The sequence below is a fragment of the Chionomys nivalis genome, chromosome 26 (assembly GCF_950005125.1).
Source record: "Chionomys nivalis chromosome 26, mChiNiv1.1, whole genome shotgun sequence".
Lineage (NCBI taxonomy): Eukaryota > Metazoa > Chordata > Mammalia > Rodentia > Cricetidae > Chionomys > Chionomys nivalis.
This window is the reverse complement of record NC_080111.1, coordinates 15,914,809-15,928,664: the sequence shown is the minus strand read 5'-3', so window position 1 is coordinate 15,928,664 and position 13,856 is coordinate 15,914,809. Positions and strand designations below refer to the sequence as shown.

The 13,856-nt window shown below is 38.2% G+C and overlaps 1 protein-coding gene across 1 annotated transcript; it reads left to right on the top strand.

Annotated features, from left to right (window-relative positions):
- The first annotated feature begins 469 nt into the window (after positions 1-469).
- On the top strand, positions 470-11,245 carry LOC130866764 (zinc finger protein 431-like). The gene is made up of 5 exons (XM_057758343.1): positions 470-529; positions 5,264-5,387; positions 5,587-5,647; positions 9,946-10,061; positions 10,146-11,245. The coding sequence occupies exons 1-5, from the start codon at positions 470-472 to the stop codon at positions 11,243-11,245; spliced, it is 1,461 nt and encodes a 486-aa protein (XP_057614326.1).
- Positions 11,246-13,856: the final 2,611 nt, after the last annotated feature.

The window sequence follows — 13,856 nt, the reverse complement described above, 5'->3', positions numbered from 1 at the left end:
CTCTCTTTAGTTCTTAGTATTCCAGGCATTTTTCTCTCTGTGGGATAGGAAATTACTCCACCCACCTAGCACAGTGCACCTTACAAGTCACATAGTGTGCTGGAAGAAAAAGCAAAGTTCCTAGGAGTGCATGAAAATGACATTGATTGCTTTTGTAGCCAGGGGCAAGTGCTATTAAAATGCATATATTCTCAGACCTGAAGAAGTTCTCTGTTGGTGTGAATGGATTAGACAGGAAACAGTATTCTGTCTCTTTAAGCACACTATAGCCCTATGTGAGGTGCTCGTGCCACTCAAAACTCATTAACCAATCATGCACTCCAGGTGACCTGCCAGTCAGAAGCAGTGCAGGTCTCTTCCGGGCATCCGCCTTCAGTTTCTGCTTTGAAGAGGAGCTGGCGCCAGTGGATTCTTGTTCTAGGGTGCAGTTGCTGTTGCAGAGAGATGATGAGCTGAGAACTTTGGCAAAATGGAGAAGCACAACATGGTGAGTGAGGAAATGCTGTCTCCTGATGGGGAGGAGCAGAGGGTGAGGTGTGGAAGACACTATGGTGTTACCTCCATGGGTCTGGGTGGGAACCTGCTGTCATATTCCCTGTATTGTGAAGTCCCTCATGGTCCCTGCTAACTCATGGGCCTAGGGGCAGGCCTCTGAATAACTTTGCTCTGTGGCTTCGTCTCCTTAGAGTATTGGGAGCAGGAAGCTCCCAAACTCCTTCCTAGTCAACTTCAACAGGGTTCATGGATTCATGGACACAAGTTGGCAAACTCAGAGAAGCCTCGTTTCACCAGTATCTTCTCGATATCGAGCACTTTGCATATAAGCTTTAAAGATAATCTGAATCTATATTAAATTTGTGGAGGTTATCAAAGCATCTCATGTGTTGTGTAGCTTTCCACTACTGTACCATAATGTTGAAGAGTAGAATTGGTGATACAATAGATTGACCGATGCTTAAAAAATAATTAAGTCCCACAAAGTAGAATTTAGCAGAGGGAGAACTGCGTCTAAAACACCCAAAATGTAAGTATATGCTAATTAGGGCTGGAAGAAATTAGAATGCCCGGGTATGCATTGTTCACTTGAATTGTCCTGATATTTGACTCCAAACCATTTCAAAGAAGCCATCACTGATTTAAAGGTGGTGGTTGTGCACACCTTTAATTCAGCACTCTTGAGGCAGAGGAAGATGGATTTCTTTGAGTTCAAGTGCAGCCTGATGTACAAAAGTTCTAGGACAGGCTCCTCAGATACTGAGAAACCCTTTCTTGAAAAGTGCAGGGATTAAAGGCGAGCCCCACCACCGCCCAGCAAAGATGCTATTTTTCTTCAGAAGCTTACTAGGCATGGCACGTATCTTCTGCAACACCTCTCCACCCTATCTTTTTTATCTTTTACTTGTCCAGTCCAGTCTTTCTCCTCCCTTGTGATCTTCACCTTAGAACCCTGTCAGTGTAGTATGACCTGCTGTAACAGGTCACGGGCATACTTGAGAAAATAGTCTGAGAATATTTTTGCCTAAATATTTAGACTGACAAGTTGCTTGTTTCCATTTCAGTTGTTCAGAGTATAATCTGGACCATTATCCTAAGGGATACTTATGGATAACAGCATATATTGTATGCAAAATCTATCTAACCTAGCTCCCCTTGAGCATTGGACAGAGATCAATGCATAACATCATTAAAGAGGCTATTCTTTGTTAATATTCTAAGTGTATGATATGATTTCTCAGTGGAAAGGCATATTAATTCTAGAAGAGCTGCATTTCCATCCAGATAGAAATATTGTTTCTGAGACAACTTCTGTTATGTTGACTCAGGTGGCCTTGGTCCCTGTCTGTTGCTTTCCTGGACAGTGACCTTGAGTGTCCTCTATATTAAACCATCAAAGTTCCTTTTTTTTTTGTTTTTTTGTGACAGGGTTTCTCTGTGGCTTTGGAGCCTGTCCTGTAACTCACTCAGGTAGACTAGGCTGGCCTCAAACTCACAGAGATCCACCTGCCTCTGTCTCCGGAGTGCTAGGATTAAAGGCATGCATCACCACCGCCTGGCTCACCATCAAATTTCTTAAATGACTGTACCAATTCACAGTTTTAAAATTATGTATATGTCAGACAGTGGTTGTGTATGCCTTTACTCCAAGCACTTGGGAGGCAGATTTAGGCAGATCTCTGTGAGATACAAGCCAGCATAGTCTACAAGAGCTAGTTCCCGGATAGGCACCAAAGCTACAGCGTTACCTGTAGAAGGGAGGTGAGCAGGCCTGCTTTTCATCCCTGTCTCAAACAAAACCAATAAATTAAAATAAAATAAAATAATGCATTTGATTCATGTAGTTGACTACCCAACGCAGTCGCAAGAAAAGGATTTGCATATGGAGCATTTCATCTGTCCTCAGACCACAATTGGAAAAATAGATTATTGTGTTCACTGCAGGGGGTACAGCATAGGCAATGAAGTGTTGGAGCCATCACTATGGAAAAGGTAGTAGTAGTGGTTTGTAATTGCCCAGCATGTGTAAATTAATGTCATGTGAATGAATACAGACCAGATTGTGTGGGTGTCCAGATTAGGAAGGTTATCTTGAGTGAAGAAACATTGAATTTGCCATTAGGCAACTATCCTCTGCAGATATGATCGATCTTTTTTTTAAATTGAAATTTACTGAGCTCTACAATTTTCTTTGCTTCACTCCCTGCCTCTTGACTCCCCACTTCAACCCTCTCCCAAGGTCCCCATGCACCCAATTTACTCTGGTGTCTTGTGTTTTTATACTTTATACTTCCCATATAGATTAGAGGTATGTCAGTCTCTTTTAGCATCCTCATTTTTGTCTAAGATCTGGGATTGTGGTTTGTAGGCTGTATTTCTTTGTTTTATGCTTAAAAACTGCCTAGGAGTGAGTACATGTGACAATTATCTTTCTGTGTCTGGGTTAACTCACTCAAAATAATGTTTTCTTTATCCATCCATTTTCCTGTAAAATTTAAGATGTCATTATTTTTTTTTCTGCCGTGTAGCACTCCATTGCGTAAATGTACCACATTTTTTTATCCATTCTTCTATGGAGGGGCATTTAGGTTGTTTTCAGGTTCTGACTATGACAAACAAAGCTGCTATGAAAGTAGTTGAGCACATGCCCTTGTGGTATGATTGAGCATCCTCTGGTTACTTATCCCAAAGTGGTATTACTGGTTCTTGAGAAAGGTTGTTTCCTAATTTTCAGAAAAATTGCCACACTGACATCCAAAGGGACTGTACCAGTTTGCATTACCACCAGTTGAAGTTACTTTCCTGTCATGACTTGGCCAAGTAATTATATAAGACATAAACTAGTTAAGATAGAATAATTAATGAATATATTGTTCTTATTGTATATAATTGTGTATTGGGCTTATTACTCTCTTATTTAAACAAAAGAGGGGGTGCTGCAGGAAGGCTTAACAGCCAGTAGTTGCCCGACCACTGGGGCATGGCCTCTTGTACTAAAATGCCAGTATGGAGCATGAGTCCAGCCTCTTTTCCGGCTGCATGATTTGGTTTCTGATCTCAGTTCAAGCATAGGATTCTGATTTGTGAGTCTATCCCTAATAAATAAACATCTATTTCTCAATTCTGAGCTAGTGTTGCATTTCTTTTAAGAGTCCTTCTTTAAGGATCATTAAATGTGAATCTTTGAAGTGATGAAATGATTTCTTTCCGTTTTTGACTATGGACCAATAGTGACTGGGTTCAGAAAGTACTTGACTGAATGAACAACCTCCCAGAAAACATAATGTGTTTGAAGAACTTTCTCTCCTTATTGGTTTTATTTCAATTTTCTGTGGATATTTAGTAGGAGAAGTCTTTCTAGATGAAATTCCTCGTTGTATGCTATGAGTTTCAATACCCTAAAGTAATTTCCTGACGTTTATATCTACTGTGTGGTGCTTGACATTAATCAGTCAACTTCCTACTTATACTGAAATGCTTTTTACCATCATTATAGGCTCAGTCTCTAAATCACATAAGATAGAGCAGAAACAGTTGTTATTCAGTGTTTAAGAGTTTGGTAACCTGCTGGTTTAATTGTTTTGTTTGCTTATCTGAGTAATTGTGTGGCTCTAAATTCCTGAAACTAAAGGGAGGCATCATTCCTGGTTCTATTTGTTTCTATGTTATTGGATGATGGCCCTGGAATGCAGGTATTTTTTATGTCAAGTATATTCTGCTGTGCTGAGCTTCATGGTTATCTTGAAATTTAAAATCTGACAGAGAGTATCACTCTGATTCCTAGGACTCCATCTTGTGGGTTGATAGAATTAATACTGCCTGAGTATTTTGAGTCATTAAATTGCAGTTGTATGAACATCTTCTTGCTTGTTATGCCTGCTTTGATTTTTTTAAATCAATATGACTGTTTTATATGCCTGCATGGATATGTATCATGAGAGTGATCAAAGGATATCAGAAATCCTGACCCTGGAAAAATGGATAATTGTAATCCCCATGTAAGTACAGGCAAATTTGTCGAACTCCATTCAAGACCAGCAAGAGTGCTGAATTAATCTGTTCTCTCTTCAGGTCTGTGTTGATTATTTACAACCAACATTTATATTTCTACTCTTTTTGCCTGTCCACTTGTAACTGTTTTATACAGGAAGTTCTTTTTCTTCAAAAAGTTATTGGTATTGCAGTTTATATTAGGGTACTTTAGGGTCTGGAAGATGACTACATAACTGGAGTGAAAACAACTCTTTGTAGAAATTTCAACAAAAGCCTGTTAGTTTTTCTATCCCATTGTTTATTTTATTGAGGTTTGCAATGGAGACAGAGTCTTAATGTATACTGCCACCTCTCTTGGACCTTATTGCATTGACTTGACTGGCATTCAACTCAGTGACAAATATACCAACCTCTGTTTTCTGAGCATTGTGGTTAAAGGCACAATATACCATTACACATATTTGTCTATCTTTTTTCCTTTCTGTATTGAGTAGTTTTTCATACAGATTTCTCATGCATGCAATTTACTGTTGATCTTTTTTTCTTGTCCCACCCTGTTAATAGACATTGTTCTTAAAAGGTGAAATCCCATTCAAAGTGCGTAGAAATGACAGAATGGTCTCTCCTTTTCAATTTTCTTTTAAGTAACTGACTATATCATGGAATAAGAGTGGGGAACACCAGAATCATACAACTATACTTTCAAAGAAGTATGCATTTCCAATGATGTCACTGTCATGCTTACATTGTACACAAATATGGTATATCTTTGAAGGCAGTGACCTATGATGATCTACATATCAACTTCACTCAGGAAGAGTGGGATTTGCTAGATCCTTCCCAGAAGAATCTCTACAAAGATGTGATGCTGGAGACCTTCAGGAACCTCACTACTATAGGTAAAAATGAATTTCTTTCATGTTTCAAAATATGGAGACAACTTTTCCTTGGCTTATAATGTTGTTCTGTAATTTGGTTTAGAAAGAAGAAAATGAGATGAATAACACAATCATAGTTCTTAGGTGTGATTAAGATAATGAGCTAACTGTTGTACCATATTAAATAATATAACATACATATTCTGGTACTGTATTTCAGGGTACATTTTGGAGGACTGTAACACTGAAGAACATAGTCAATGTTCTAGAAGACCTGCAAGGTAATTTTCTTGTGCAAGTTTATAACAGTGTGCCTCTGACTAGTTTGTAATATGTCCTGGAACAATTAATCAAAACCAGCCGTGTAAATAGCACAGCTTTAAATGCATTGATGATTATTAAATTCTCACAAATCCATATTCCTCAATTTCTCATATGTGAATTCCATTTGCAAGGCATTCATTTAAGAAAAAGTCAAGGAAGCAATGACTAAACAGACATCACCATTCAAGTCATAGCAACATGAGAGCTATGTAGTAGATCTGCCAGTTCATTTGTTTCTTGCTACTTATGACAAAAAATGTATACACATTTTAGTGATGAGTATAGCTGCAAACTTTCTACTAAATCAGTAGCTTATGGTAAGACTTGGATTACTCATATATTTTTTGTGACTTGTTAAGTTTAGTGAAAGTAGCAGTTAGAGTCAAGGGTCAAGGGGCTGTTGTTGTGGAGAAACCTTAATATCTATACCACAAGTCTATGAGGAACAGCAAGTCAAACCATCAGGATTCAATGTGGAAATCTTTTATTCACTATTCTTCCTTTACTATGTATATTATATGTTACTCTACACAAGTATATGAGAATATGGATATGGAAAGATGTAGCATACATCTCATTAAGAACAATTAGAAGATAAACTGTAGTTCCCATGTAGAGTATAGTTGTTCAATTAAATCCAAGTATACAAGTAATTGGTTTTGTACCATCATTGTTTGTAGTGGGAGCTGCGGGCTTGCTTTTCGTCCTGCCCGGCTCCTGCATGGCTAGCTTTACACCAGAAATAACAGCACACAGATTGTATTCATTTAAACACTGCTTGGCCCATTTCTGTTCATGTGTGTAGCACCCCAAGGTGCACTTACCAGGAAGATTCTAGCCTATGTCCATCCTGGGTTGGAGATTTATTGCGTCTGCCAGGGAGAGGGGAGCATGGCGTCTGCTCCAGAGAGCAGAGCTGTCGAGTCTGAGCTCACTTCCTCTTCCTCCCAGCATTCTATTCTGTCTACTCCACCCACCTAAGGGATGGCCTATCAAATGGACCAAGGCAGTTTGTTTATTGACAAATGACCTTCCTCCATCATTTCCCCTTTTTCTGTTTAAACAAAAAAAGGAAGGCTTTAACTTTAACATAGCAAAATTACATATAACAAAACAGTTATCAAGTAAAAATTACAATATTTACATCTATTTTATCTTTATCATAACTAAGGAAAACTATAACTATCTATCTATTCTTCAACTCCATCAAAGACTCCAGAAGAATACAATATTACCTAAGCAAACAAAAATTAAGCAATTTTCAAAACTCTAGAAATGACAGAGACATCTCACTGCCTGTACAGTCACCCAAAGTTCCTCTGCACCGTTGAGGCATCAATCTTCAGCCTTCAGGCCCATAGTATCTAGAGACGTTTCCATGAAGCAGGAAATTTCAAAGGCAGTTTAGTCACTATCTGCTGTGTCCTGCAGAGTGTCTCGCAGACTCTTTCATAAATCAGGAACCCCAAAAGATCATCTCACCTTTAGGCAAGTTCAGCAGTCCTCTCTCTGTGGGTTCTTTGTGTCCAGTTTATGCAACAGTCCAGGCAAGAGCAGTTTCTTGCCCAAATGGCTATCAAACTCCATAAGGAGCCTCTTCGATGCCCACCTTCCTCTTGAAGTTGATTGGTGCTGCCAGGAGCAGACGTGTCTCATTGTCATGAAAAACCCTAAGTTATTAAAACACTTAAAATGCCATATTTTATAAGCTTTGAAAGATATGAAGAATGCCTATCTAAAATATATCTATGTATATCTAGAAAATCTAACAAACATGACTACAAACTTGACTATTATTGATAATTATCCATTAACAACCTATATACATTACATTTTTAAGTGAACTACACAATCACAATACCTTAATCAATATCAGAAATACATATACATATAATAAGATTGACCTTAAATTTATATCAATAAACCAAGATTCATATCAATGCAAATTACTCACATCTATATCATCTCCCTCTTTAAATGTAAAAGAACATTTATAAACAATATATGGGAACATGGGCGCAGTTTTTTCTCTCCAAACTGCTTCCTGCTGAATGGGGGCGCTGTTATTTGGGTCTTTTATGGGATAACCTTTCTGCTAGGTTCATCTCAGTTGGCAGTTGAGCGAAGCAATTTTTTAAGGGTGTTCACAGCAACCCTTCAGGAGGGCGTGGTCTATCATACCATATTGGGATCGAAGAAGCAATCCACAGTGTCTCATCCTCTGTGAAAACAAAAGAAGAAACTCTTTTCCAAAGTATCATATCCTTAGATCCAAATTCTGAAGACAAGGTATTTTATAAATATCTATCTTGGATTAGTTCAGCAACATTCATAAACAAATATCTTTTAGTAGCTGTTGCTCTTTTCTCAGCATTCAAACAATTCAAAGAGAGCATAATAGCAAACAGTATCAAGATTTTCTGTGTATTTTCCATCTTTGTGCAGCTTTATTTTAACTCTATTTCATTTACTTTTACTTTTATTTTATATTCTCTGTATATTGTCCTGGAATAACTCTGTAGACCAGACTGTCCTTGAACTCTCAGAGATCCTTCTGTCTCTGCCTTCCAGGCATTGGGATTAAAGGTGTGTGCTACCACACCTTGAAGTCACAGAGGTAAATCTCCCTCTGTCTCCTAAGTGTTGGGATTAAAAGTGTGTACTACCACACCTAACTAGTTCCTTATTTTTGTTTCTTTACTTTTAAGAACTTTATCTTTCAGCCTGCATATATTTTTAAACACACTGTAAATCATTTTAAGTTTTCTTTGTCTTTGAATCTCTCTTTACTGTATCTCTCGCTTTTTCTGACCACACGAGCCTTTAAATTACTGAGCAATATGGGTAGGATTAAAGCCGTGGCTTTGCCAGCTAAATCCAACCCATTCCTTAGCTTTCCAGCCTCACAGCGGAGGTACCAGCTGTAGCCATGTTTATCACCACAACTCTGTGGCGTTTCAAGGTCCTTGCCAGCAAACAAGCTACAACACTCAAATGCTCTCTCTGTAGCTGATTTCCTGCCTCAGAGTCAGAGTTTGCCCTGGCAGGATGGCCCACAAAGCCGGCATTTTAAAACAGCACAACTTTTTTCCTGCTACGGCCGAAAACAAACAAGCATTTGGTCAACTTTTTATCAACACTATTTAAGTGTTTCTTGACAGAACCTCTTAAGAGCTGCAGAGTTTTGCAGCTAAAGCTGAGTCAGGAAGCCTCTCTTAGATGAGAGCGCTTGCTTGCATCTAGCAAGCAGAGCAAATCCAAGAAATTGCTGCTACCAAGAAAACATGCTTTACTCTATTCTTTCCCAAGCTTTCTCAGGCTTTCTGTGGAATCAATTGTCCACACGTTGGGGGCCATCTGTAATGGGAGCTGCGGGCCTGCTTTTCGTCCTGCCCAGCTCCTGCACGGCTAGCTTTACACCAGAAATAACAGCACACAGATTGTATTCATTTAAACACTGCTTGGCCCATTTCTGTTCATGTGTGTAGCACCCCAAGGTGCGCTTACCGGGAAGATTCTAGCCTACGTCCATCCTGGGTTGGAGCTTTATTGCGTCTGCCGGGGAGAGGGGAGCATGGCATCTGCTCCAGAGAGCAGAGCTGTCGAGTCTGAGCTCACTTCCTCTTCCTCCCAGCATTCTATTCTGTCTACTCCACCCACCTAAGGGATGGCCTATCAAAAGGACCAAGGCAGTTTGTTTATTGACAAATGACCTTCCTCCATCAATTGTTAATACATAAACAACCTCACATTACAAAAAAGCCTTATGAGTTCTAGGTCTGCAAATACTTCTTGGTGTCTTAGTTCACTTAGCCAGTGTATAATGATTCATAGTATAGTAAAATTTATGAATGCAATAAAGTTGGTAAGTCACTCAGTGTATGTAGTTCTTTTCAAAAATGTGAAAAATATCATAGAAAAAAAATATAGGGATAGGTATAAACGAAATAGTAAACCATGACACAAAGGAATTTATCATCACAAATATTTTTCCAGATGCAAAATGACCCCTAATGAAAGAAAAAACATGATTTTAAACAAAGTTATAAGATCTTAATATTTGATTTATTTTTACAATTGGAACAAACTATGAAATTAATTCATACAGATATGAGGTTCAACAGTGTATTGAATGTGGTAAAGCTTTTACATGTGTCCATTATCCTTGCAGTATTGAAAGAAATGAAACTGGAGAGAAGTTTTCAGTATATTCTCAATGTGATAAAGCCTTGTCTTATGACACTCACCTTCTAAGAAATGAAAAAACACGTACTGGAGAAAAATGCTGTGAAATGAAGCAATGTGGTAAAGCCTTTGCTTATCACAGTCATCTTCAAATGCATGAAAGAACACACACTGGAGAGAAACCCTATGAATATAGTCTAGATGTTAAAGACTTTGTTCTTTATGAAAATCATCAAAGTAATAAAAGAACACATAATGAAGAAAAATCACATGAATTTAATCTGCTTGGTAAGGCCTTTGCTAATCACAGCCATCTTCAAAAGAATAAAAGAAGATATACTAGAGAGAAACCCTATGAATGTAATCAGTGTAGTAAGGCCTTTGCACATCACTGTGAACTTCAATTGCATAAAAGAACACATTCTGGAGAGAAACCTTATGAATGCAATCAGTGTGGTAAGGCCTTTGCTCAACGTGGTAATCTTCAAACACATAAAAGAACACATACTGGAGATAAACCCTATGAATGTAATCAGTGTGGTAAGGCCTTTGCTTACAACTGTGCTCTTCAAAATCATAAAAGAACACATACTGGAGAGAAACCCTATGAATGTCATCAATGTGGTAAGTATTTTGCATGTCAGGATCATCTTCAGTTGCATAAAAGAACACATACTGGAGAGAAACCTTATGAATGTAATCAGTGTGGTAAGGCCTTTGCTTACAACTGTGCTCTTCAAAATCATAAAAGAACACATACTGGAGAGAAACCCTATGAATGTCATCAATGTGGTAAGTATTTTGCATGTCAGGATCATCTTCAGTTGCATAAAAGAACACATACTGGAGAGAAACCTTATGAATGTAATCAGTGTGGTAAGGCCTTTGCTTACAACTGTGCTCTTCAAAATCATAAAAGAACACATACTGGAGAGAAACCCTATGAATGTCATCAATGTGGTAAGTATTTTGCATGTCAGGATCATCTTCAGTTGCATAAAAGAACACATACTGGAGAGAAACCTTATGAATGTAATCAGTGTGGTAAGGCCTTTTCTCAACACAGTACTCTTCAAACCCATAAAAGAACACATACTGGAGAGAAACCCTATGAATGTAATCAGTGTGGTAAGGCCTTTTCTCAACACAGTAATCTTCAAATGCATAAAAGAACACATACTGAAAAGAAACCCTATGAATGTAATCAGTGTGGTAAGACCTTTGCTCAACACAGTCACCTTCAAACACATAAAAGAGGACATACTGGAGAGAAACCCTATGAATGTGATGAATGTGATAAAGTCTTTGCTCAGAACTGTGCTCTTCAATTGCATAAAAGAACACATACTGGAGAGAAACCCTATGAATGACATCAATGTGGTAAAGACTTTGCATGTCACAATCATCTTCAATTGCATAAAAGAACACATATTAGAGAGATACATGTGAGTGGAATCTGATGTGAATCCTTTTTCCCAATCATCTCCGAATATGTACAATAAGACATCCTATAGAGAAACTATGAGTTTAATGTGTGTGTTCTTTAAAACCATGAGAAAAATCATACTGTAGTGATACTCTATAAAAATCAGTGTCAGAAAGTTTTGTGCTTCATATATGTTTAAGAATTTTTGTGTGTAATCAATCTGATTAAGTTTGTGCATATTACCATAATCATTGGTCCTGAGGAAAAAACTGAGGGCTTATTGTAAATTATTCTTTAACCAAAAGCAGTTATTGTATAGAAAAGAATTTTGTAGTGTCAACAATTTGTTCAAGCATCATGACACATCTTTTTATTTTAGTTTGAAGTGGCAAACTAATGAACAAACATTTTATGAAGCATTATTGGTTGGAGAAAGGGTATTCAAAGAAACATGCATTGGTCCTGAAACCAGAGCCAAAAGAAAGCACCTTGTCTCTGAATCTAGAAATAGTTAAAGAAACAACATCTCTCTGAAAACAGCTAAAACATTAAAAGGGGCCAGTAAAGAAACACAATTTGGCTCTGAAACCAGATCCATAAAAACAAACTCTATCCTTGTCCAATTGAGCACAAAAGCAACGAATCCCTTGGCAGAAAATCAAGCCCATCTCTGAGCTTTTTCAGGATCAGGGATTGAAATCCAGCAAATTCCCACCATCAAAATCTTCTTTGCTCTCTGTTATTAAGAAGTCTTATTTGAGCCATATGCTCATTCAGTATACAGCTGCCCCTTTCCACACTTTGCAGAGGTATTCAAGGTTCAATGGATGCGATGGGGCTGTTGGAGCAGCCCACTTTCAGGAAACTCACGGGCTATCTGGCTAGGGAAGCTGAGGCCACTGGGGGGGTGTCCTGGGATTTTGTTCTGGTATGGAGGGCCTAGAGAGTGGGGTGTCCTGCTGCATGGGTAATCACTCACCTCTTGGTCCTCTCTGAGTAGTATCAGGCTGTGTTTCAGAGTTCCATTGAGGTTGTGGCAGGGGGTTTGTAGGGATGTAATAGGAGATTTGGGGCAGAATGGGACCTGTAGAATTCAGGGTCCAATGGATCATGAGTATATTTCTTAAACTTTAGTTTTTAAGTTTCTTCACTTATTGCTTGATTGTTTGCTTTTCAGTTTCTCAAGACAGGGGTTTCTGTATCTTTGAAGTCCTTTTGTTTTATGATTTTGTCTGTTTTGTTTTTCTTACTTATTTATGTTTAAGCAATGTCTCCTGTAACTTAGGCTGGCCACACACAATGCAATTGAGAATTCCATTGCACACCCTATCCTGCTTTCTGCTTCCAAGTGCTGAAAAGTCCTCCAAATGCTTCATGGCTTGACCTTAACTGGTCAGTGAGAAAAAAATTGACCGGTAAAAAAATAAACCTCCTACTTTTCTGGGTTATAATGCAAACTTAATAAAGATGGATTGTGTACAAATTGAGTTCAATGACGAACATAAAGCATGCATAGCCCCAGTACAAAAGGGATGGCCAAGAAGAAGCATGAAAACTTACTAGTCTACTTTAGAAATAAGTAGTGAGGTGATACATTCTAGATGATTGACTGAAGGGTGATCCTATTTAGTAGTATTAACAAAATCCCAGAGTCAGATATTTGGGTAAAGCTGAGAGAACAGAGAAGCAACACAACAGCCACAATCACTTCTTGCCCCTCCAAATCCCTATGGATATGGGGAATAGAACTGAGATCATCCTTTTGGCAGTGAGTGATTTTATCCTCTCAGCAATCTCCCCAGCTCAAGGCTGAGGGCCTTAAAACCAATTAGAGCTTGACAAATGAGACAAATTTCTGCTGGGCACATTGTTCCCCACCAATAATCCCAACACATTGAATATGACGACAGGAGGATTTTTGCCTTTCAGGTCAGGCTAGTCTACATAGCAAGAACTGTCTCAAAAGAAAACATTAAACAAACATTCGTGCTGATTTTGGTGGTTCATACTTTAGATTTCATTCAGTACATAGCAAGTTGATGCAGGAGTATCACCAATAGATTCAAACCAGGCTAAGGTATCTTGTGAGACCCTGGTCAACAAAACTTCCCCTCCCCAAACGTTTCAGACGGCTGTTCTTTTTAACATTTCTTAAACCTAACAAAGGTCTACCCATTTGTTTGGAAATGCTGAAACCAATACCCAAAATGAAAATGGAGAACTGATTAGCACTTACTGTAGATTCTAAATCATAATTCTCAAGGGGAGAAATACTCGCTAAGCACTCTTCACTCTTTTAAATAAGTGAGCCTGTTAAAATAATCTTTAAAATGTTTGTATTAAATATGCAACGATTTACTAGCTAGGGACTTGAGAAATTATGAGGAAAATCTATCTTGGAAAAAAATTTCAGATTGTTAATTCAACAGATCCAATACAAAATGTCAGTGGGTTTTACCTTGCTGTGCTTTAACCTTTAAAGGTGGTATATCCCTTTTAAGCATCCATTTACTTAATTTTAAATTTTAATAGACATGAATAAATGACAGCAAGAT

What these genes read in the sequence shown, in the direction of transcription:
- LOC130866764 (XM_057758343.1), top strand. Translation starts at nt 470, where the DNA reads ATGGAGAAGCACAACATGGTGAGTGAGGAAATGCTGTCTCCTGATGGG. An exon ending in TGTTCTAGAAGACCTGCAAG is followed by an intron (nt 5,648 to 9,945) that starts GTAATTTTCTTG and finishes TCACCTTCTAAG; the next exon opens with AAATGAAAAAACACGTACTG. An exon ending in ACACACTGGAGAGAAACCCT is followed by an intron (nt 10,062 to 10,145) that starts ATGAATATAGTC and finishes AAGAAAAATCAC; the next exon opens with ATGAATTTAATCTGCTTGGT.